This window comes from Python bivittatus, unplaced genomic scaffold (assembly GCF_059951505.1).
Source record: "Python bivittatus isolate LINGU-HERP-01145 unplaced genomic scaffold, Pbiv_v1 ctg000000_np1212, whole genome shotgun sequence".
Classification (NCBI taxonomy): domain Eukaryota; kingdom Metazoa; phylum Chordata; class Lepidosauria; order Squamata; family Pythonidae; genus Python; species Python bivittatus.
The window spans coordinates 5,948,754-5,971,626 of NW_028277028.1; the positions used below are offsets into that span (position 1 = coordinate 5,948,754).

Below are 22,873 nucleotides of genomic sequence, written 5' to 3' on the forward strand. Positions count from 1 at the left end.
GCTTAGGGTCACAGTTCCTGGGCTCTACTACTTGTGTTAGAAGGGTTTTTGCTATGGAAGGCTTTGTGATAGTATCGTGTTGTCTGCATTTCCTGACCCCCATGTGTGAGTTGGCTCAATCCATGCATGGTTACCACAAGGATATCAATAGCACTTGATTTATGATTAGTGTGTGATCTTGCTAGAAGAATGGCTGGCAGTTTGCCTTGTTGAGGTTTTCATTTCATCGCATCTTCACTGACATTACATCAGTACAAACTGGGCAATTACTTGCCAGGACAATGGCATTGCCATGTAGCATTGTCTGGTCTACCCAGTTGTATTAATGAGATCATACATTTTAATAGAAACAACAATATGATTTTGTGTAATACACTCTTAGTGGATTACCAAAATGGATCAGTCTCTCAACTATTTTGATTTCCCAGGATATCAAAACAATACAGTAATGGTAGATGGAGTCTCTCTTTTTCTGATTTTAGGAGTGCAGATGGAGACAGCAAGTAAGCCCAGTTATGAAAAATTAAAGATGATGGCAAAATGCAATTTTGAGTCAGGGGTCAAGATGGCTAGAATTTAAATCTCTGTGCTCTGTTTCTGCCACAATAAATGTAGTTGGGTCTCACAAAACTATGGCAAACTTACACATTCACGGCCACATATTTCAAAACTTGAAGTAGGCCTGAACATGCAAATCAACTGTTTTGGAACTTACCCAAGAGAACAGCTGAATTCTGTATTTACAAGCAGAGGTGGTCATGAACCACTTGTTTAATTAGTGCCACAGAGCTTTCTCTAAATGGAGGTGAAATAGCAGGTTCACAGCTTTATAAAAATATTGCAGGAACACAAACCAGCATGAGAGTTTACTGCACAGCCCCAATTCCTTCCTGTGCAGCACAGAAAGCAAATACTTTCAAAACATGGGTTATGAATCATGGGACTTCCTGTAAAATGTGGATCTGACAGAATCAGGTGTTAGCACTCTTCTTCTGCCTATTTTCTTTTCCTGATAACTGGATAAATACAATAAGTGATCTGTTGTAGTTTATTAACTTCATTTGGGATAAACACCTCTTGGCAAACAGACCAAGTTAATGTGACTTGTAGGGTATAGCCAAATATAAAACAAGCAGGTCCCAGAAACAGCAAAGTAACTAATTATATATATATGGAATATTCCCAACTCCGCAAATCATATGTTTGCAATCCTCAGTACCAATTTCCCATGGTGCAAAAAGTGCTTTTCATTTTGTTTTTCAGATGTATACCTAAGATGTGCCAAAACTTTTAAATACAAATTGTAAATGTAACATCCAGCTACTTGCAAACAGATACATCACCAAGATAACTCACCAAAGAATCATGACCAGCTGCAGCCAGATCTACTCTCTCTACAATTTCAGATGAAAAACAGAAAATCATTATGAGAAGTGATAGTGATGCTCCTTATTTTCTTGGCAAATAGCCTCAATGTGGCATTTATGCCTTCAAATCCTTCGGAATACTTTTAACTACCATGTTCATATCAACAAAAGATGAGGCTTGCAATGAACAGCAAACATAACAAAAAAGTATTCTTTGAATATTTGTGGAACAAGAGGCAAGTCAAAGAAATGGTCAGTCTGCTGGTTTGAGAGGATGCAAGATGATGATGATGGACAATAAGGAAAATGCTGAACAGCTTAATTCCTACTTTTGCATTTGTCCAAAACAGTTGTCCAGCCTATCAGAAGCTCCACCATGGGATGTGGAAGAGAAACACAGATCAATATAGACAAAGAAATAAGGAGGGGAAACCTTGTTGCTCTGAATAAATGGAAGTCTGTGGGGGCCAGATGAATTATATCCAGGATGCTAAAGGAATTGAGGAATGTGATCTCAGAACCACTGACTGTAATCTCTGAGAATTCTTGGAGTACAGGGAACATTGCCAGAAGATTGGAGAAGAGCTAAAGGGAATGGACCCAGGAAACTACAGCCTAATAAGCTTGACAAGAATACTGGGGAAAATTTACCAAAAAAAAAGTCAAGCTGTGGGTTTGCAAATACTTAGAAAGGAACAAAGTGATTACTGGAACCCAGGGTGGGTTTGTTAAAAAAAGATTGTGCCAGACAAATATTACTGCTTTTTTTTTTTTTGGACAAAGTTTCTAGATTAGTAGACCAAGCAAATGCTATGGATTTGGTATACTGTATCTAGGCTTCAGTAAGGCATTTGATAAAGTTGACCATAGCCTCCTTCTTGATAAAATGGAACAATATAGGATGGATGGTCTTATTACTAGAAGGATTTGCAGTTGGTTGAGCAACTGCATCCTTAATCTATGTCTGCATGGAGGGAGGTGTGCAGTGGAGTACCTCAGGGCTCTGTTCTGGGCCCAGTGCTTTGCAACATTGTTATAAATGACTTAGATGAGATGACAGAAGGGATGCTCATGAAATTTGCAGATGACACAAAGCTAGGAGGGATTGGTAAGTTCTCAGAAGACAGGCTCAAGGTTCAAAAGGATCTTGATAGACTTCAACATTGGGCCCTATCCAACAGAATGCTGTTCAATGGTAAGAAATGTAAGGTTCTCCATTAAGTAAGGAAAACCAGATGCTTAAAGAAGAGAAGGCTAAGGGGAGACATGATAGTAGTCTTCCAATACTTGAAGAGCTGTCACAGGGAAGAGGGTATGGATTTCTTCTCTGTGGTGCTTGAGAGTAGAACAAGAACTGGTGGGTGGAAGCTTTACAGAGAGAGATCCAAACTTGAAATAAGGAATAATTTCCTAACCATGAAAGCTATTAAGTGGTGTTACAGCTTACACTGGGTACTCCATCACTGGAGGTTTTCAAATAGCCATTTGTCTGGGATGGTCTGAGGATTTTCTTAGGAAGCCAGTTTTGAGGCATATCCACACTATCAGGTTGACTTCTTGTGAGTATGGGTCACAGACTCTTTCTGGAGAGCAGGAACAAATGCCACCTTCTACTCACCTCCAGCCCACTGCAAATGCAACCTGTGCTTCATCTAAATCAGTGGCTGCCACACTGGAGCTCTGTAAACTCTACTGCAGCTATTGTTGAGAAACAGGATTCTGAGTAGCGTAGTGGTTATAACCCTTGCCTGACAGTAGAATGTGACTGGTATGAAACTTGGTAGAAATTATTTTTTCCCCCTATATTGCTATTTTTATTTCCATGAGCTATCTATTTTGCTGATTTTTTTTGGTATAAATAAATAAATAAATAAATAAATAAATAAATAAATAAATAAAATTAGTCTACCAATGCAGTGTTTGGTTGTTTTTCCAGTTATCTGAGACAGAAGATAGAAGCCATCCCAGCTGGCTGTTTCTACCTGAGGTGACTAGAAAAACAAAGAAATGGTGGACTGGTGGATTTACTGTTATAGCACATGGCAGGCAAGTGCGAAAACCACTACTACTGCTCAGTAGTGGCTTTAACAGACCTGTTAGAGCCAAATTGGGCAAATGTAGGAAAGGGATTTTTTACTTTAAGGCTGGTTGTTGCACATACATATGTGTGCGTGCTGATGCTCCCTTATACAGTGCTGCCAGATGGATGCAGTCTGGACAGGTTTTCACAAGAAGGCTTAGAGTTAAGCTGCCATTGGTCCAGAATAGATCACTTTATGGATGCAATGCAGATACAGTATGCTCTTAGTTTTTGCTTTTCTTAAATGATTGTTTCTAATCGATTATTTTACCTGTTACTGTTTTAAATTTGACTGATATTATATATGTATCTTACTGCATTGTATGTTACTCTGAGAGCTTTTGGCTTTAGGAAACCTAATCAATTTTAGAAATATATATGAGTAATAAATAACTTAGGATAGTCTCATTTGTTGTAATAATGATAAAAGGAAAAACTCACAAGTCTGGATCCAGTTGTGGTTTTTTTTTCCTTTTTTAACAAATGACTACATAATTTCACTGAACTGTGAATTTTGGATTCCAGCAATATTCTTCTGATTTTCAGAATCAGATTCTTAAAGAAGAAATTCCCTTAATTGAAAAGATAATTTAATGGGAATGCCCTCTCTATTAAGAAAAGACTGAACGTGATTAGAAAAGGAAGTATGCGAACCCAGTGTCCTTTTTAAAGGTGATAACCGTGGTTTCAGCAAGATGGTTTTCCCTCATCTCTCAGAGCTCTAAACTCGCTGGAGACTGCTGTCTTGTGGTCTCCTTGTGAGGAGCAACTGTATTGGAAATTGCTTGTTAACTGCTTTTCAACAGTTAGGAACCTTGGATCGACAAGTTTTACAGCACCAGATGAGTTTCCTTCAATCCTTACTGAAAGAAGTTTTAAATACAAATTTAAGGACTTAAAAATATGTATTTTGGAATAAATAGTAAAAGTGTGATTAGAACTTTGCTTTTGGAAAGTTACAAATGGACCACGGGTCCAGGTAGATTTGAAATAAGATTTTGAAATTAATCATAAGAATCCTTCCTATGGGGAAATGCTTTTGTTCTGAAATCTCTTTAAAAAAAATGATGGGATTAGACTTTGAAGGTTGAGCACTAGAGGGAACCAGAAGGAACTAAAGATTACAATTAAAGAAGAAGAACACTTAAATTTGACTTACTAATACAGAATGGAGCAAAATATTTTATTGAAGGATATTTTGAAACAATGGACCCAGAAATTAATTTTAATTGTAACTAATTTTTAATTTTATGGAAGAGGAACATGTTTTGTCAGACAAGACTGAGACTGATCTGAAAATGGATTTAAAAATAACAGGTTACAAATATGATATGGTAAAAGATGCTACACTGGACATACAAATGAAACCAGCTGATATCTTAATAATTAAAAGGGATATACAAATAACAAACCAAAAGAGTGACCTGATAATTTTCCTATATTGGATTTACAAAAGAATCCTGTTAAAGCTTTGAAGAATTTTGTGAGAAGGGACAAATAAAAAGTGAAAACAAATCAAGTTCTAGGACATTAGAAAGATCAAGATTGTTTAAATTAAAAAAAGGAACATACAGTTGGTTTATCTGATCAAGGTTAAAATAGATATGTTGTTATCTCTGGTAACCCTTAATGGACTTTTGCTGACCAGGATTGAATGATGAGGCTTTAAGGATTTGTTTATAGTTAAGAGATGGAATATGGGAAGAAGAGATCATTTGTTGAATTTTAAGACAAGGTGATAATTTACTAAAATTGTTTATAGTTGTGATGAAGGAGGATGTCATTTCTTTATATATTTCTTTTTTTTCCTTTACTATATTCTTATTTCCTACTTTTCTATTTTTCTTTTTTCCTTTTCTTCACTTTCTATTTTTTCTTTTATTTCTTTTAGTTTGTATTAGTTTTTATCTTTTTAATTGTAATTTTTAATAAAATTACTGTATATATAAAAAAGAACACTTAAGACCAAAGAAAGGCAGATCGTTCTGCCCAGATGTCCCAGGTTACTTATTCTGAAACTTCTATTCCTCACTTTCTTGTCCATTCTGACAGATGCTCATGTTTTCACATCTGCGCCTGCTAACTGCTGAACTGCATCCCATACGGTCCACCTCCCCTTCTTTTCCAGTATTTTAGCAATTATTTTAGGGCAAGTGATTTATCATAGGTGGCAGTTGCAAACTATTAACTGTTGGCACCAAATGAAATACAGGTAGTCCTCAACTTATGACCACAATCGGGACCAGAAATTCCATTGCTAAGTGATGCAGTAGCTAAGTGAGTTGCACCCAATTTTATGACCCTTTTTGCCACAGTCATTAAGCGAATTACTGTGGTCATTAAGTGAATCCAGTTTCCCTCACTGACTTGTTGGAAGCTCCCTGGGAAGGTCGCAAATGGTGATCACATGGCCCTGGGTTGTTGCAACCATTGTAAATACATGCCAGTTGCCAAGCGCCTGAATTTTGATCACATGACCGTGGGGATGCTGCAACAGTCGTAAGTGTGAGTACAGGTCATAAGTCACTTTTTTCAGTGCCGTTGTAACTATGAACGGTTGTTAAATTGTCATAAATCGAGGACTACCTGTACATGTATAATCCTGCAACCTTTACATAATCTGCATGATCTGATTTGCTCAGAGGACATTTGCAGATTTATTTTTTCCTGGTCTTAAAATATTATTATAGCCAGGAACTCTGCCTCTCTTCAGACCTCCAAGGGCTGAAGGGTCTGAAATAACCTAAACTTTGTTTCTCTGACTCTGCAAAAAAAGAACAACCTGCTTTGCAGGGAGCACAGCTGGGGCTGGGTGGGTTGAAGTGTGTTTTGTAGGATGAAATGTGAAAAGAGCCAAAAGGCAAACATTGGTTCATGCTACTAGATGGCCAGATCCTCTTGGGGCTTGTCCCCTGGAACTATCTTTTAAAAGACCAGAGCTGCCTCTTTTAACTAATTAAGCTACTGGACAAAGGATAAAATAGAAATAGCAAAGGATCCTTTTGATTCAACATCTACCTGCTGTCATGGTAAGCATACTCAATTATGAAAGTTACTACTGTTTCCAAAGGACCTCATGGCCTTTGGACATCACACATCAATGCAATGTTTAAAATATGTCTGCTCCTGGATTTTTTAAAAAATTCCTAGCATCCTTTCCTATTAATGAAGCTCAGATGAGTTTCAGTTCTTCTCTCTGATCTATTCCTTCCTGCTACTCCCACTTACTTAGCACCTCTGTTCTTGAATCATCCTGCTGTTTGGTCCTACTATCCTCAATGTTAATTTTTCCTCTTCAGTTGGGTAGGCTTTTCTCTTCAGCTTCCATTGATGACTCCTCTCCTTCTGATGAGTTCTTTCTTTTTTACTTCTCCTCCTCGGATTCCATCTCTATTTGATGGTGACTCATAGAAGTATAAGATGATGGAGGATGGAGGGGTTTTTTTTATGTAACCTTTCCCCCTCCCAATTATTTTTTTACCTGAAAATCAAAATGCAGGTAATCTCTGGGTTGAGAATGCCTGGTTTATGGACAACCCATAAGAACAGAGCCTATTCTAGCAAAATTTGAGTTAAATACATAATGGTTCGAGTTCAATACACAAAGGTTTGAGTTCATTACACAATACGACTTATACAGTATTATACAATAATACTGTTCTGGCTTACATACAAATTTGGCTTAAGGACAGACCTTGGGATCAGAATTCATTCTGAAACTGAGGACTATCTGTAACATGAACATTCAACTTGCAGTGTAGTTAGCAAATGATAGAGATGTCTGAACCATAATGCAAGAAAGAGGCACAGTCCAAATCATACTTTTTTTTCGAGGAAAACAATGTCACTTTATGGACTAGCATAATTTCTACAGTATGCTCAGCACAAGATAACAGATATTGCAAACATGTATTATGCCTGCACTCTTCCAGAGAATAGTCCTGATTGCTGGCCACTATTGCCTCAAAACCTGTTTGGAGAAATAGGAAGCAACACCTGTGAACATATAACTGAAATGTGCCTGTCTCTACTTTTGCATTTTTCAAACCCTTGAAAAGGGATAGAAAAATTAGGATAAGTTGGTCCTAGCACCAATGAGGGAAAATTGTAGCTTTTCAGCTTGTCTCATGGAAGTGGGGCATGCTGTGATTGGGCTTGGGTAATACATTAGATTATTAACTAAAACTCACAAGTTTACAGTTTTAGTGTTATCTTCAGGAGCAGAATCAGCCATTACTTTCAGCAGTTTCTCCTGTCCATGCTTTCTGGCTGAAGTGACTTACTTTGTAATTAACCTCAGAGCTGCTGTGCTCTGTCATTGTCAAGCTCAGCTGTCAAATAGCTTGTAAGGAAATTAACTTTTGACTGATCCTCAGTAAGGTCGTATTGCCATGTCTGATTCACCTCTGCACTGGAGTCACTACTCTGGGAAAATACACTGGCTTTTTCCCATACTGTGGCTGGGTAGAAAAGTCAGTGGATTGTGCAGTGAAGCAGAGGCTAAGGACTGACGCCCACTGCCAGGGACAGTGCCCAGAAGTCATGATTAAAATCCAGATCAGAACATAATGCTCCCTGTTTGGAATGCCAACTCTCTACTTCCTCTCACTGGCATTATTTCCTATTCCTAGCACACAGTTGCATTGTGTTTTATACCCCCTTTTCTCATACTCACAAAGGTTAGTTTCCTAGCTATAATTCTTCTACCAGAACGGATATTCCTCATACATGACTGACTTTCTTTGGCATTTCAGCCTTTTCATTGTGTTTAATACTCCTTGGAACCTCCAAAGCTGCCTAAAACCCTGTTGCTTGGACATTCTCAATCAAACAGAATAGGAGACCTCTATAACTCTCAGTACATACTACCACTCTATTCACAAATATCCGTGACCATTATGGAGGCCAAGAGGACTGGTTGCAGACAATGAAGATAGATCATCTGCCGTAATCGTTACTGTGATCTACTCTATGCAGTCCTTTCTCCCTCCTCACAGAGCTTGTTGGGACCAGCTGTTCTATGGGGAAGAACAGCAGACTATTTTCTTCAGAGGCAATGGTAACATCTTCCCCCAGTAGCCAAATTTTAACCACAGAAAGCCATTATAAGAATGATGAAACATTAACAGCTAATGTATAAGATCCAATAGAGGAGAATATATGTAGTTCAGGGTTGAACTGTGGAGTTCTTGGTACCTTGGTCATTTGCTTGCAGACATTTCTTTACCCAGCTACGTAACATCATCAGTGAAAATAATGGGTAATGAAATGTCTGCAAGCAAACGACCAAGCTCAGAGAGCACCAAGAACTCTACAATATCTTAAAATATTTTTATTTTATTTTTTTTCTCCCATCCAAAATGAAAGGTGGAACATAAATGTTTTAAATAAATACATTTGAAAGATCTGGGTAAATAGTCCAAATTTCTAAGTAACTTGTTCCTCTTTTGGCAGCCTTTCACATGGAGAGGAAAAGGAGGTGGCTCTTACTACCTACTGTCTGCATAATGGTTCCCCAGAGCCAAACTCCTAGAGTCACTTGTACAGTGAGATGGGCAGCATATATAAATTTGAATAATAAATAAATAAAACAGAAGGGAAGATGACAGCATCTGGAATAAGTGCTTGTTGTATAACTTAAATTCTCCATCAAATTTTGAATCTAACATGCCCTGTTCTAATCTGGTTATTCCTGATTCTAATAAATGTTTGGGTGGGCAATGGTCTCACCAATGTTCTTCTTCTTAACATCCCAGCTTCAGGAGATATTAAATGTTGGAGAAAACTAAGTATGGCAATTAAAATAAACTGTGCAAGAGGGAACGTTTGCCTCATTTATTTCAAGTTCAAAATATGGATATTATTGAGATAAAACTTCTTAAATAGGTACACATAGATCCATTAATATTGCTAATAATATTAATGGGTTTCAGCCTGCTCAGTCCTGGTAAAAACATATGGGCAATGACTAGTGAATGTTCAGATGCTAGAAAGTGGATTGAATTAGATATCCAAGAGGCAAGATGGAGACTATATTGCCCTGTATTTTCCTTCTCCTTCTCTTAATAGAAGCAGTATGGTCAGCTATCCATAATATATTAGAATATGCTTAATCTACTCAATTGATTCAAAATAGAGGATTATTTTGGCAAAGATTCGCTGCCTTAGATATACAATGCTGCTGTAGGCTCACATATGTAGGGAGATAACCTTTGCATCTGGGCAGCCTATTTAGGAACTTCTGAACACCTCCTCCTCAGTGCTTTTATCTCTTCTGAAATATGTTGGCAATCAGTGCATGGCTTGTTCTTTCTCATTAGACCAGATTGAACTAGCCACTGTTTCCGAACAGATGCCCCTAACTGTTTGTCCCTGGTGAGCTGCAAAAGCAAGCCACAAAACAATAAACTGTAGACAGGGTCTGGCAAGAGCTACCAACACTATGAGAAGCAGACTGAATAGACTGAGGATCTGCCGTCTCATCTAATTAAACCTTGGCTGCCAATAACACAGGACCTTTCCCTTGCCAATAATACTGGTTTATATTACTGGGATAGATGATCACAGGCTGAGGATCAAGTAGAGACAATTGTGTTCACCCTGCTAATAGGGAAAGGTTTTAAAAATAGACATGAATGCCTTCTCTGAGATAGCAGAGAAAAAGAGAAAGGGAAGGACAGGAAAGGAGATGAAAAGAGGGATTCTTGAATTACTGATCTTAATTATCTTCCATAGCCAGTAGCAGAATGTATATCAAAGGAAAACAAGTTGGAAAGGCTTTCTTAAAAGCCTAGAAAGAGCACATTTATATTCATGTGCAAATCCAAGGGGGAAGGGGGAGGGGGGAAGGAGGAGGAGGAGGGAGGAAGGGAGGGAGGGAGGGAGGGAGGGAGGGAGAGATGCTTCAGAATGTCCTTGATTGTCACTGTCTCCCTGAAACAAATTATTTATTTTTTTATGGTGCAGCTGCCTCCTCTGAATATCTGATTTTTATTTCCATGATTGGATTATCCCAGGTTCTTCTCCTCAGTATTAACTATTTATTTATTTGTTCATTTCATTTATTTATGTAGAGGCCACCCAACTCCAAACAACTCTGGGCAACTTACACTTAAACAATTGTAACGAACAGATCACAGACATCCAGAAAAGAACATGAGAGCCAAAAACAACTTGCAGAGGCTTAGCAGTCACCCTACCCCAAGGCTTGGACCCCAGCCACATTTTGAAAGACTTTCAGAACTTCATTAGGGTGGGATACTACCTTTCTCTCTGCAAAAATCTCGTCTCAGAAGAAAACATCATCATCATCATCATCATCATCATCATCATCATCATCATCATCATCATCATCATCCACATTTATACACTACCCATCTCACTGTAAAAGTGACTCTAGGTGGCTTACAAATAAAAAAGAGATAGAAACAGTAAAAAATCTTTACAAAAATATATACAGGGTTAAAGGATGGGGGGAGCACCCTCAGACCACCAACCACCCCCAGTACTGTAAGCCCTCATTAGATCTCCACATGAGGTGGCAGAGCCAGATCTTAATGCTCTTCCAGAAAGCCAGGAGAGTGGGGCCCAGTCTCACCTCAGGGGGCAAGATGTTCCATAGGGCAACATAATTAAGTTGCTTCATGATAAACTGAAGCAGTGGGTACACAGGATGGGAAATGTGGATCCTGGGATTCTGAAAAGTGAATTCGTTGTGTCTGAATATCATGCAACGTTTGGGGGCATAGTTCAACCTGGTTGCAAGCTCAGAAGTTTTGTGCAGATCCATACCATAAAGCTAATTCTAACTTGCCTGGACTCATTTCAAAGTGGTCTCCAGCACTTCATTTCAATCTAGCAGCAGCCTTAGCTCTGATTGCCTGGAACAGCCCTCTCCCCAGTGACATAAAGCTAATTCTAAGTCACCTGGACACATTTAGTCCTCTGGCACATGAAAGCCGCTACTTGCAATTGCTTTTGAATATGCCAGCATTTTCCATAAGTATTGCTTGCTGCCAGAGCTATAATAGAACCAATTTGGTATAGCAGTTAAGGTGCTGGAGTAGGAGATGGGGAGTTCGAGTCCTCCCTTGGGTGTGAAAGCTATCTGGGTGACTTTGGCCTGTCATTGTCTCTCATCCCAACCTACAGTACCTCCCAGGGTTGTTTTTCTGGGGAAAATAGGAGGTGGGAGCATTATGTATGCTGCCTTGACTTATGCAAAATAAATGTGGGACATAATCTAATAATATATCAGTGTAATAAATCATGTTTACAGTGAGTTTTCGCTATTAGAACTTAATTCTTTGAAGGGTTGTAGTGATTTTTCATGATAAGCCTTTTATATTCATTTATTTTTATTTTATCTAATTCTGCTTTATATTTTTATGATTTATGACTGACTGTAGACTTTCCTTTGCTTTAATGATGTTGTCTGGGCAAGAGAGATCTTGACTGCAGAAGTATGTTCTGATAAGATGTAGGTTTGTGCTTCTCTTTTGCTGCTTTGAATAGAATATGTTTGGTTACATTAAAGTATCTTTCAGGATGACAAACTCCCAATTTCCCTTACTGTTAACTATGCAGGCTGGACTGCTGGGAACTATAATTTTGGAGGGTCACAGTTTCTTCTCCCCTGAGCTATGCCACTGGCAAACAGCCTGGGCTATTACTTGAGTAAGTAAACCTCCAGGCCTCGGAAATCTTTTGGAATTCTGCTGTCAAACCGTGGCCAACACTGTAAAGTCAAGTCAGCACATTGCCTCTGGAAATTATAACCCTGCTTTGACTTCTATTCTGCAGTTGATTACCACTGCAAAAGGAATAATAAACAGACACTACATTGAAAAGAGATCTGTTGCTAACACTTGCCAGATTCCACAGGACTGCTGTCAAGGAGGGTGATAACCGGGTTCCTGTAGAGAGAACAGTGGGCACCATACTAATACTACTCTCCGTTACGTTGCAAGGAAGGGACAAGTCCAAGCTGTGGGAACTCACGTTGCTCTCAAAGGCAAAATATTCTAGAGCAACGAGTGGAGTTGAAGCTACCATTCAGCAATAATGGGGGAGGAACTGGCCAGTTGCAGCCTAGTCCTCTCTTGCTGTTGCAAGACAACAGATTCATTGCTAGGGTCAGGAGGCAGGAACTTAAAAAAAAAAAAACAACCGTCTGCAACTAAGCTACAAGTCAGTTGATTGGTCAAGACTGATATACTACTGTATCTAAAACTATGGACACAGCTGATTCGTTTGCAAGGATATTGTGCAGCTCCTGGTATGAGCCTGCACATGATTTCTCTTAGCTTAAAAAATAGGAGTGGGAGGTATGTGGTCCGGAGGCTATTTAAATCCTTAAAACCAGACTTAAGTGCATAGTAAAATCACTATTCCTGAACACAGGGCATTGCCCTTTGACATAATTTAGGAACCTCTGTAAGGTAGCCACCCACATGTTGAATCTTACATTCTGGTATCCAAGCCATTTTTACTTAATGCAGTGATATCTGCACTCTGCACTCTGGGTATTTATGTAGTGGTATTACTTGCTTATTGTCACAGTCCAGTCCAGATAAGAACATACAATACAGTCTAAGAACTTGGATCCTAAGAAAGAAAAAGGCTAGTCCCTGGGACTAGGCAAAAAAGAAATGTTAGGAATGCTTACTGTCTTTCCTGTAGTAGAGGATCTCCAGCTTACATTCCTCAGATCCAAGCAATGCTTGTCCCAGCTGGGCAATGGAGTTGGGTGTGGTGTCAGGCCCAGTGAGGAAATTGCAGGTGCAGGGACGTTGCATAACTTCTACCCGTGAGTAGCCAAACATCTCACAGAAGCCATCGTTGCAGTAAATGATAGCACAGTTCTCCATCTGGGCATTGGCAATAAGAAACTTGCGATCTTAGGAGGAAAATAGGAGAAAATGCCAACGATTACCGTTAAGCCACTAATCAAACCAAAATAATATGGTTGGAGGGAACAAATAGCAATTTACATCAACCCATTTCCTGGAACGACTCCTTTTTACAAGTACCTGGTGTATAAAAAGCAGTACCTTTCTGTATACCAGGTATATAGAATGAACCAATGTTGTTCCCCAGGTATGATCATAAGCTGTCAACGAAAGCCGCACATACTAATGTGTTCCTGCACTCTTCTCCTCATCGTATCACCCAAAATTACCTTCTGAGAATTATGTTGCCATATTCTTCTTCTTCTTTTTTTTAGGTAGCTCTTGAGTCTAACTGCTTTTTAAAAATGTAATATATATTCTGCCTTTTGAGAAAAATACTCAAGTCTGAATTATGACAATCACTTTGGAGGCTAAATCCATGGTTTAATTTTCTCTGACATGCTGATCCAACACTCAAGGTCTTAACCCAGGAACAAGGGTAAAGTAGAAATGAATTTTTAAAAAAGTAAATTCACATGAATATTTATGGACATGTTCACATATATTTCACCTAATGTACATGGTTTATACATGTTTCCTTATTATATACATTGCTGAATATATTCTTCAGTTGGATATTGCATCACAAATTCAGGAAAACTGCAGTTTCAACGTAGAACCACTTTTCAGTTCACTTCACCATAGTTTCAAGCAACTAAACAAATTTGTCCCATTCTCTACTTAATCTTAAATGGTATACAAAACTTACTGCAAAGTACTACAAAATTGATTAGAAATCAAATACAGTATTATTGTTTGTCACTTTTTCTGTCTGACCAGGATTCTGATATATTCTCCTAGGTTGCTTGGTTTTGTGCTTCCATTTTTTCTGTTCATCTCACTCATGACTGAACAATAATATTAACCTTCATGATTGCCATTATTATTTCTTTTATTTTTTATGTTATTGTATTATTTCATGCTTATTTTTTATTTATAACTATAGATTTTAGGTGTGTGCATTTATGTGTATATTTTATATATATATCTGATGTATATTGTGTTCTCTGGCTATAAACCTGCAATGATGATGATGGTGATGATGATTTAATGGGATATACATAATGGGAAAATCCTCCAGGAAGTTCAGCATGGTCACACTGAATTTCAAAAGAAAGCACCTGAGGTTTAACTGAAACAGCCATGAGTAACATTTTTGTCCTGAAGGCTTACATCAGTGTGTCCAAACCTGGCCACTTTAACATGAGTGGACTTCAACTTCCAGAATTCTGGGAGTTGAAGTCCACTCATCTTAAAGTGGCCAAGTTTGGACAACACTGTCTTACATGAAGTATCGGCTGGTGAATTCAGAGCAGCACATCTACAAACACAGACATTCATTCATCTAGCAATAAGCCCAAGGCTCCATCTCTATTGAACTTCATCCTTGATGCCATACCAAATTAGTTATCAGTCTCCCCACCTGAGATTGCCAAATTAATCACACAACTTAAAAATGGTAGCTTTGGCAGAATTGCTTCTATTGAATGTGGATTGATGGGGGCCAGTTTTGGTATTGTTCACTCATATAGATTCTTTCCTTCAGACACCAGAAGACTAGAACAGATTTCTTATAATCCCAGTACAGTATACAAAATGGAAGATAGGAAGGACCTGGCAATTTTTTTTCCTCAATCAGCTTGTTAAGTGTAATCAGCAAACTCTATGCCAGCCCAGACATCTTGATTGATTGGCTGGTATAGGATAGCATGCTGTGGAAGAAGAATCCTTTTTTAGAAAGGGATGATCAAGCCTTGATTGGTGTCTTATTTTACATCATTTAATGGAAAATACTCTAGCCATCCATATGGTACCCTTATGTCACCTTGATCTAAAGGTGACATTTGACTCAATCATCAGAGATAGGATCCAGAAGAAATTGGCTGCTACATCCATTTATCCATGTTTCCTGCTGTTGTCCATGAAACTCCATGAAAATAACACTATGCAGTTCCTATAATTGTATATCTTTCACCCATAATTTGCATCCTGAAAGATTGTGAGATTTAGGCCTCCCTGAGTCATGAAAGCTGGCTGGGTGACTTTGGGCCAGTCACTCTCTCTCAGCCAAATCCACCTCATAGGGTTGTTGTTGTGGGAAAAATAGGAGGCAGGAGGATTATGTATGTTTGCCACCTTGAGTTGACCAAACAATTAAAAAAAGCAGATGATGATGATGATGATGATGATGATGATGATGGTGATGATAGGTTGCATATTTGTTCAATTCATTTTTAATTTTTATATCAAATCACTTGTACAAAAGTTATCAAGCCCTGCATTTCTCTGGAAATTTCAACAGATCTGTACTAGTGCTTTTATATGCTGATTAAGGAGGTTTGAGACAAAGTATTTTGCGCTCTTGCAGATAGGCGGAACTTGTCATCAACTATAACAAAACAGAAGTACAGTGGTACCTCTAGTTACGAACTTAATCCGTTCCGTGACTCTGGTTGCAACTCGAGTTGGTCTCAAGTCGAGGTAAAGTTTCCCATAAGGTTCAACGTAAATCCGGTTAATCCGTTCCGCCCTCCGAATTTGGTCGCACCTCGAGGCAAATTTCCCCATAAGGTTCAATGTAAATACGGCTAATCCGCCCTCTGAATTTGGTCGCACCCCGAGGTAAATTTCCCCCATAAGGTTCAATGTAAATACGGCTAAACAGTTCTGAAACATATGCATTTTATTTTTAAATCTCAAAAACCTTCCAAACGCCACAAAAACCTTCCAAATGCCACAAAACACACCACAAGCCTCATCGAACATCTCCTTGCTACCGCAATCTCGCCCACAGGAAGCCGCGACCGCGTGGCAGCAGGGAAAATGGCCGTGGATCTGGTTTGTAAGTAGAGGCGCGTTCGTAAGTAGAGGTAAATTTTTGGGGCCGGAGCTGGTCGTATCTCGAAAAATTCATAAGTAAGGGTGTTCGTAAGTAGAGGTACCACTATATAGTCAGTTTCTCCAGATGAACCATCCCTGGCCAGCACTCCTGTTTAATGCATTCAGTATCAAGCTGACATGCGGATATAGATACCTCGGGTGGCCTCCCAGCTTTGCCCTCCTGGAATGAACAGTGTAGGGCCATTACTGCTCAGGCCCACAGGTTTTTAAATGGAAATAACCATATACCAGCAGCCATTAAAATCTTTAGAGCCAAGATCATTAGCTATCTGTTACACGGGGCACAGATTTGCTGTGTCATGACCCAAATCCCACTGAGGCACTTCACTCCAAAATTGTAAGTGTCTTGCTCCAAGTACCCCAGAGTGTCTCCAGCCATCTGATAAGATTGGAATCTGGGCTAATGTCTTTGGAGACTTATATGTGATTCTATCATCTGAAATTCTGGATTAAATTACACTTCTTTGGTCATACCCTGGCCCTCCTGATCTTATAGGGCAACTTCATATCCTCATGGAAGAAAGGGATCCTACCTGATCTAAAATGTTACAGTTTTTCTGTTAACTGTTTGATCTCCCTCAGCCCAGGTTAAATTTGAAACAAAGGGCCCTTGACATAGGTATTCAGCAGGACTTGTCCCAAACCCCTACTTGGTATGCCATGGGTCTCTTTAGGAGATCATCTTCTCATGCAAAATGCTTAGCAAACATCCTTTGTCCATCTCACGGAACAGCCTTTATCCTGGCCTGATATAAGGCCAGAAGATTTCACAATGTTCCAGTTCAAAGTCTTTGCCCATGCCCCTGGAGGACATATAAATTGTCCTTTTGCAATGCCATTTTTACAGGACAAGGCCGTTGAATTAATAACTCCCTTCTGACTCATGGTCATGCAAGATTGGCTGAGGAGAACACTTGCTTCCTTTTAGCTGACAGCTCAATAAATATATCCTGAAAGATAGCCAAATTCCTTGCAATCTCTATTACTGTGAGACCATTAATTGTATGGCAATCTTGTTAATTTGTTTTCCCTAAGCAGATTTGTATTTATTTATTTTTAATGCTTTTTACTTTATCCTCCTGATTGATTTAATACACATGGTATCTTACTTCTTTGCTTTGTCCTCTGACCATAAATTTAATTTAAAAACCATTCTGATGGTAATAAGTTTTAATTCTGTTCCCCCTCCCCCGCATTCTTACTTGAGTGCATTGGACTTTATTGCACTGTAATATGCTTGATATTTTAGTCTTTATAGAAGAGAATATATGTAGCTCAGGGTTGAACTGTGGTGTCCTTGGTGTTCTCTGAGCTTGGTGCTCTCGGTGCTCTGATGAACTTACCTAGTTGGATAATGAAACATCTGCAAGCAAATAACCAGGCTCAGAGAGCACCAAGGATACCACATTTTAGTCTTTGATTGTCACACACAGATCGATACATGCACAAACATATCACTCACTCCTCCATTCATATCAGATTGCTAAGGAGGTTCCTCCCAACCTCTTTTCGACTTACTAGTGTTCCAGTCACAGGCAATTATATAGAAGTTTTGGTTTTTACAAGCCTCAGTGACCAGAGAATGAGAATTTAGCATTGGTGTCTATGCTGGGATGTTTCTGCGATGGCTTTATGTTGCCAAAAGAGGCAGATTTCTTGAAAGTCTCTCTTCCTTGCCAGGCCCAAACAATTGGGCTTCTGTTTTGAGAGGCCTCTATGTTCATTAGGCCTTTCAGAAGTAGGAACTTTCAAAAATTAGCAGGAGCAACATCAGCAAATGAAAAGAGGGCAAGCAGATCAGGTTGCTGGTCGGAGGTCTCAAAATAGGCAAGATGGTGGTATTGCAATCCAGCCACTTGTTTACACATGTATGATGTCAATGGATCATCAAGCCATCTTGCTTGTTTTGACTCCTCCCCATTGATACTCCTGAGCCAGGTTGCATATAGAGATGAGTGGAGTGATCCATGTGTTTTGAGGAGGGGGGGAACAGATTTCTGGCCCCACCACATTTCTTCTTTGTTGTTGTTTTTAGAGGAAGATAAATGATAGCTGCAAGAAGCAGACTTGCTCCCAGCAGCACCATGTTTCTTTTAAATCCTTAATCATGAGTACTGTAAAGGGTTGCACCAAAAGCCCTGAAACATCTAGCCATCCCTAAACTAAATGGAATGTGAACATCATGTTCAGATGAGACAAAGGAAAAGAAGCACACACAGGGTAGATCCACATTTTCTGCTTGGCCCATCACTTCCTGAGTGCAGGAATGGATGATGTTGTCCTCTTTCTACTCCCAGCCCATTGCCAATGTACTCCACACCTGTGTTTTCCAGCTTTGATTTAAAACAGCTGTTTTCCAACCTGAGCCACCTTAAGCCTTTCAGAGTGGATGGTCTCCAGCCCTTTGTTTTGAACTAGCAGCAGCCTTGGTTCTGATTGGCTACATTGCCTGGAATGGCTCTTCCCCCAGTGACTGGCTACTGCCCTGTGCAGCCATTTTGACCTGGGCTGCTGGGCTACTATGTCCTCCGCATTTTTAATAATGATGTGATTGATACAACGCTGGCCTGCTAAATCAATGAGCTATCCTCACCCCTAGAAACTCATGCTTCCTTCAATCCTTACATCTCTCAGTGGGCACCCATTCAGTTTCTGACCAGGGTGGGTGAAGGATAGTCCCCTTGCTTTCCCATCCCCTGCATTTAGTACTACAAAGCTCCTCTTCTCTTAATTTTACAATATGCATATTTAAGTTGCAAGTAAGAACATTGCTTTCTTTTTCTATGAAGCTGAACGATCGGTTCCTCCTTGCTACAAAGTTTCCATTTATGTATAGAGGATCTTAAGAACAAAAGAACAACTTGTTCCCTGTTGCTTTAATTATTGTAGCATCAAAGCAATAATGGGAGAAAGAAAAAATCAGCTTATTGTCAAAGGAGATAATGTGAGAAGGGGATGGAAAGGCATCCATGTATACAAACATCTGGGAAGGCAAAGGAAAGGTGCAAGGACTAGTGTGAAGAGAACAATCCCCAAAAGGAAAAGCAGGGAGGCCCTGGTAGACCAGGGTACCGTGAGGCATGCCTTCCTACATGGCTGGGAAGGGCAAGCAGCAGGGGAACAATCAACTGGGCCTTGTGGTGGCCCTGGTCCATACTGAGCCATACTGACCCCATTGCCAAACCCCTGCAATCCAGATTAGAATTCGTGAAGTTGACTTAAGAAACAGGTGGGATCATCATGGGAGACAAGCAGCTTATGCTGCAGTGCAGAATTGCCCACAGTTTGGCAAGATGATGGACAACTAAAAAAATAAGTCCTGCCTCTGATATATGTTCAGTGCCTTTTTATTTGTTCTTTTTTTATAATAACAATAATTTTATTACTGTTTACAAATACAAAGATAAAAAACTAATACTAAGAATAATATAAAAAGTAAAAAAGCACAACATGCAGAAAAAAGGAAAAAATAATAAAGAAGAAAGAAAATAGATATACTGTATAAAGAAATGATTTTCCCCTCCATTGAGACAAGTACAACTTCAGTAACTTATCAACTTCTCTGATATTTCAACAAAAGATCTCTTCCTCCCATGTCTCAGCTTATCAATAAACACATTATAAAGCCTTGTCATTCAGTCCTAATCAGCAAAAGTCCATTAAGTTACCAGAAATAGTAGCACATATATTTTAACCTTAATCAAATAAATTAGTTTTATATTCCTTTACTTTACTTTTAACACAGTAACTTATCACTTTCTCTAAAAATAGGGAAAAAATCTGTTATCTATAAATCATTAAACCCTCGTCATTCAGTCCTAGTAAAAAAAGTCCATTAAGAGCTACCAGAAACAACATATATATTTTAACCTTAATCAAATAAACCCACTTGGTATTCCTTCCATTTATTTTTAAGAATCTTAATCTTTAATCCCTTCAAATTGTGTCCCACAAGTTGATTTCTTATCATTTTCTCTTTGTCTCCTCTCAGAAATTCCTTCACAAGTTTAACACATCTCTTTTGTAAATCCAAGATAAGAAGGCTATCCAAGTTACTCTTCTGATTTATTATTTGTCCCCTTTAGTCATTAAGACATCAGCTGGTTTCATTTGTAAATCCAATGTAATATCATTTTCCATATCATTCTTGTAGCCTGACATTTTAAAATCTATTTTCAAATCCATATTCAAGTCAGCCTCAGTCTCTGTTTCACCCAGTAAAATCTACTCCTCTTCCATAACTTCTTTTGAATCCATTTTTATAATAGCAGACATTCTTAAGAGTAATTTCTGAGTGCATTTTCCCCAAATATCCTTGAATTCTTCCATAGTCAAATAATATTGCTCCATTCTGTATTAATGGGTCTCTTCTCCTTTAATTATAATCTTTTCTCTGGTTCCCTCTAGTCAACCTTCAAAGTTCCCTCTTATGATGTTTTTTCCCCTAATCAACAATACTTTCTCACTGGAAGATTTCTTACAGTTAGTTTCAAAATCTTCACATGTATTTTTTGTAAAATTTTAAACAACCCACAGGAAGTATTCTTGTAATTAATTTCAAAAACTTATTTCAAGTCCATCTGGCCCCTTAATCTATTTATAACTTTCCAAAACCAACGTTCTAGTCACCCTTTCACTGTTTATTCAAAACAAAACAAAACCTTTTTAAAAAGTCCTTAAACTTGCATGAAACGTCTTTCATCAGGGATAGAAGGAAACTCACCCAAAGTAATGAAACTTGCCCTTTTGAAGGTTCTTAACATCCAAAAAGCCATTAACAAACAAGTTCCTAAAGTTGTTAAGAAAGGAAATATGAGAACCCAGTGTCTTTTTGAAGGTGCCAAACTGCGGTTTAGGTGAGATGACTTACCCCCAGCTCCCACAGCTCTAAAACCCACCAGAGACTTACAGTCTTATAGTCTCCTCATGGGGAGCCAATGTATGGAGTGCTTGTGGGCGATCCTGGTCCTCTCCTTGCTCCAGAGAGGAATTCCAAGGAGCCAATCCATTCACCGGCTCCTCTTTCCACCGTAGTCGCTGGGTCTGCTCTCGTGGAACCATCTTCAGTCCGCTATTGCTTCCCCAGAAGTCACATTTTAATTGTTCTTAAGGTAAACATCCCTCTAACCAAAGTCCATCAGGTACTGGACTATGACGTGTATAATTCATAGTTAGCATCAGCATAATGGAAGGATGTTTATTTAATCGTTTATTAGAATGTTTTTCATGTTAAAACATGTAAGAATTATTGAGATAATATCTAATATCTTTACTGTTAAAACACAAAGGTAATTATTAAGATAATAGTTAAAATTTATTACATATATAAAAAACAGGAAAACCACAGAAGGGTCTCTGAACAACTCAAAAGATTACTGAAGACATAAAGGTTGTAGAAAAGCTGAACAAATGTCTTATCTTCACAGTAGAAGATTTTGGATTGATTCCTATTTGTGGGAAGTTGGTAGAATAACTGACTCAGACAGAGATGTTGAGAGAGAAAGTTGTAGGACTGAATGCCAAATTATAAAATAACAAGTCACCAGGCCCCAATGGCATTCAAAACAATTATTTTTTAAAAAACATAAATGTAAAGTTGCTAATCTTTAACAAAGATACATTGTTACACTTCTCTTTTTCAAAGGACTGGAAAGTAAACAATTTAATGCAAATCTTTAAAAAGACCAGTTAGCTTCATATTCCAGGTAAATTGATGGAAAAATGAGAAAGGGATCTCTTTGTTGGCTGACCTAGAACTGGTAACTATTGAACAAGTTATGGTGGTGGATTTTAGGAATCTTACAAAGCCTCTTTTCTTAGGATTCATAGAAAATGGTCTTTGGGTATCCATAATCCCCAGACTAATGTTCAAACACTCCAGAGGAATGAACGGTAAACAATTCATATTTGCAGGACTTTGTGGGTTATATTGGAGAATATAAGAATGTGTTTATTTTTGTTTCTCTACTAGAGTACTAGAACTGGATCAGTCAACAAACCCAGTAGAACTGATTGGTAGTAGATTCAGGGGAATTAAAAGAAAATATTTACAGTTTGCACAACACATAACTTACCAAATTCACATTTGCAAGATCCAGTGATGGCTACTATCTTAGTTGGCATTAAACAGAGATGATGCATTCATGAGGGACAGGCATATCTCTGTTTGGTAGTAATGGTAGCTAAATGGAATCTCCATGTTCAAGGTGGAAATAGTTACAAGTTGTTGGGAGTGGGGAATAATTGCTTTTATGCTCTTGCATGGACTTTTTGAAGTAATCTGGCAGATCTATAAAGCTGGATGCTCGGCTAGATAGTTTGGATCCAGCAAAGGCTGCTGTTATATACTACTTTTACTTAAATCATTTAATATTTTGTAGTGACAAGGGTTAGGATTTCCAGAATAGTAGGCTTGCTTTTTAATACATGCCTTCAAAAGAGCAGTTTCCTCATTTTATGATTTAATTATCTTCATATGCTCAAGTTAATTGTCCGTATGTTATCCATTGGTTATCTCCACAAACTTGGATTTTGGCACAAGAAAGGAAATTGCACAAACATTGACTGAAATTCCT

At 38.5% G+C, this 22,873-nt stretch overlaps 1 protein-coding gene across 6 annotated transcripts in view; it reads right to left on the reverse strand.

Annotated features, from left to right (window-relative positions):
- The window catches only part of KCNH6 (potassium voltage-gated channel subfamily H member 6), a 122,605-nt gene that overhangs the window by 87,704 nt on the left and 12,028 nt on the right, over window positions 1–22,873 (reverse strand). For 5 of the 6 annotated variants that reach the window (XR_015796296.1, XR_015796292.1, XM_088141252.1 and 2 more), the window contains exon 2: window positions 13,115–13,345. The exons of the other annotated variant lie outside the window; for it this stretch is intronic. Coding sequence is in view for 3 of the 5 variants with exons in the window: in XM_088141252.1 (XP_087997378.1) it covers window positions 13,115–13,345 (231 nt within the window). In the remaining 2 variants the exon portion in view is untranslated. The remainder of the gene's footprint in view (window positions 1–13,114; window positions 13,346–22,873) is intronic. 6 annotated transcript variants of the gene reach the window in all.